The 2,481-nt window shown below is 64.7% G+C and overlaps 1 protein-coding gene across 1 annotated transcript; it reads left to right on the forward strand.

Moving 5' to 3' along the window:
- The first annotated feature begins 304 nt into the window (after positions 1–304).
- LOC147967778 (uncharacterized) lies at positions 305–937 on the forward strand. The gene has a single exon (XM_087522545.1). It carries the CDS (start codon positions 305–307, stop codon positions 935–937), a length of 633 nt encoding a protein of 210 aa, XP_087378671.1.
- The last annotated feature ends 1,544 nt before the right edge of the window (positions 938–2,481 follow it).

Raw genomic sequence — 2,481 nt, forward strand, 5'->3', positions numbered from 1 at the left:
GCACCTGTCCACCTGCATGCATGCAGATAGCTAACGGCAAAAATTCCTACTTTACTGCTTAAGGGCATCTCCAGCCGTTCGGCCTCCCAGGGCGCTTAAATAGAGCGGCCTGGGGGCGTGCCGGCGCTAGTTCGGCCCTGGGGGCGATCTAGCTCCCAGTCACGCCCCCAAGCGCCGGCCCCAGGATGCGGTGAATTTTAAACTTGGTTGTTCCCGCTCTCAAAAGACGCCACAAATCCGGCGATCGGATGTAGTCTGGCGTTATAAAAAACAGAGCGCCGCACGCCGCAAGTTCGCGTGCGCAATGATTCACTCGGCGGGGTCGGCTCCAGGCGTTGGCGGAGTCGGCGTGCGCGGGCTCGGCGGTGTCGGAGCTGCTTCGGTGCTGGGCTGTGTCGGCGTGGATTCGGCACTGCTGGGCGGCGATGTAGAGGCGTCGTTCGGGCTTGGTGTCCGTGTGGTCGTGGGCGTGGGAGCTTGCGTCGTCGGCGTCGTCGGCGTTGCCGTCTGCATCTGGTTCAGGATGAGGCCACGCTTCGCCATGTACCATGCCCTGAGCTGCTCGTCGTTGCTCTGGAGCATGTCCGCCCCGCCCATCAGAAAAGCCATGTGGGTGTTCCTCTTCTTCGCGGCGACGTTCGTCCGGAGCAGGTCGAGCTTGATGGCGCTGTTCTTCATCAGCGACGACCACCGCGCCTCGGTCTTCTCTTCACGTAGGACGGCCCGGGCCTGGGCGTCGGCGAGGCAATGCTCGATGGACTCCTGCACTCGCGCGGTTGCCGCGTCGGCGTTTTTCCCCTTCTTTGCCAATTTGTGGCCGTCCGGCCGCCCCTCTGACGCACCCGGAGTCGTCGCGTCCGGCTTGTATGTCTCCTTGGCCTTGTCGAGGGTACGTCAGACTTCTGCCCACTTCTCGCACTTGTCAATGCACTTGTAGACATAGAGGTGCTTGAAGTCGGCGTCTTGGTTGTCGCGCCGATACATGGTGAACATACGCAGCAGCTGCGCGGAGGAACAAACAGTTGGCGGGCGTTGACGACGAAGAGATGCGGGCGAACGGCGTGCGTACCTGATCCTCAACGCTGGCGCCACTCTCCGGGCGAGCCGCGACCTCCTCGACGATTCCATGCCATTTGTTGCACGCCAACTGGATACGCCCCCAATGGTTCGCCATCGCCTTGGAGCCGCGCTGTATGTAGACGCCTTTGAAGTACGGGTCGACGAGCTTCCGCTCGTCGAACTCGGCCTTGATGCGGTCCCAGTACGTCTCGAAGCTCTGGTTCGTGCCGGTGGTCGGGTCGAGGCAGACGACTTTCCATGCTTCGGCGAGGCATTCCTCCTCCTTGGATGTCCACTTGATGCGCGCTTCGCCTGTCCTAGCCGCCCGCTTCTTCTTCTGGCGCCCCTTCGTCGGATCAGGAGCTGGCTCCTCCTCCTCCTCCTCCTCCTCCTCCTCGTCCTCGTCCTCCTCCTCGGATTCCTGCGCTTCGTGCGCGTCCTCGCCGTAGACGTAGTCGAGCTCGGCCTCCATGTCGCCGCTGAGATCCACTACCTCGTCCTAGGTGGCGAACCCGGGAGACGCGGCGGCCGCGGTCGATCTTGTCGCGATGATGTCGTCCATGTCGGCTCCTGTGTCGTCCGTGTCGCCGAGGTGCGAGAAGGGCAGCGGCCCACGGCGGAGATGGGGCGTCGGTGTGGACGCGTAGGCGGCGGGCGGCGAGTAGTTGTATGGAGGGTACTGCACGCCGACAAAGGCGGGCGAGGGTGTGCGCGTCGCGGGGTGGCCATGGGGGAAGGTCACGTTTGGGTTGAACCCCCCGTGCGCGTCGCCGTCGGCGTAGCCGGGCGACGACGATCCCCATGGAGATCCGACGCCTTGCTATCCCCAGGGCGCGTACTGGGCGTGGCTGACGACGGGTGGATTCATCATCCCCGCGTGGTCGACCGATGAGGAAGACGCCGCCGCACGCGCCGCGTTGTCGCGGGCCTTCTTGGCAATGGCCCTGTTCCGCCGGTCGGTGGTGACTGCGTCGCGTCGCTGAACTTCCACCCTCCACTCGGCGTTCGACATGCCCGGTGGCTTCGATGGCGGCGCCCTCGGCTTCCTCTGCTTCGGCTGGGCCATGGTGCCAGTCGTGGTTGCCGCCGCGCGTGGCATGGCGTACTTATTCGGCGGCATGGCGACGACTGGAAGGCGAGCTGGAGGGGGTTTGGCGGGAGAAAGGGAGGGAATGGCGGGAGGAAGGCGAGCGAGCGGAGGAGATGCGAGGGAAAAGCGTCAAGAAGCGGCGGGAAAAGGCCCTCGGGTCGCCGCCAGGATGGGCCCACGCGCCTTTTTCGCTTGTGCCGGCTCCCCAAGCGCCCCCCAGGACGCCGGGTTTGGCCTGGATCCGCCGGCGCCAGTTTTGGCCCGAGCCGGTGAAAACGGGCTTCTGGAGGCGTGACTGGGCCGTTTTTTTTTTGCGCCGGCGCGGCAAAATC

The sequence above is a fragment of the Triticum urartu genome, chromosome 5A (genome assembly GCF_056163025.1).
Source record: "Triticum urartu cultivar PI428250 chromosome 5A, HENAU_Tu73, whole genome shotgun sequence".
Lineage (NCBI taxonomy): Eukaryota > Viridiplantae > Streptophyta > Magnoliopsida > Poales > Poaceae > Triticum > Triticum urartu.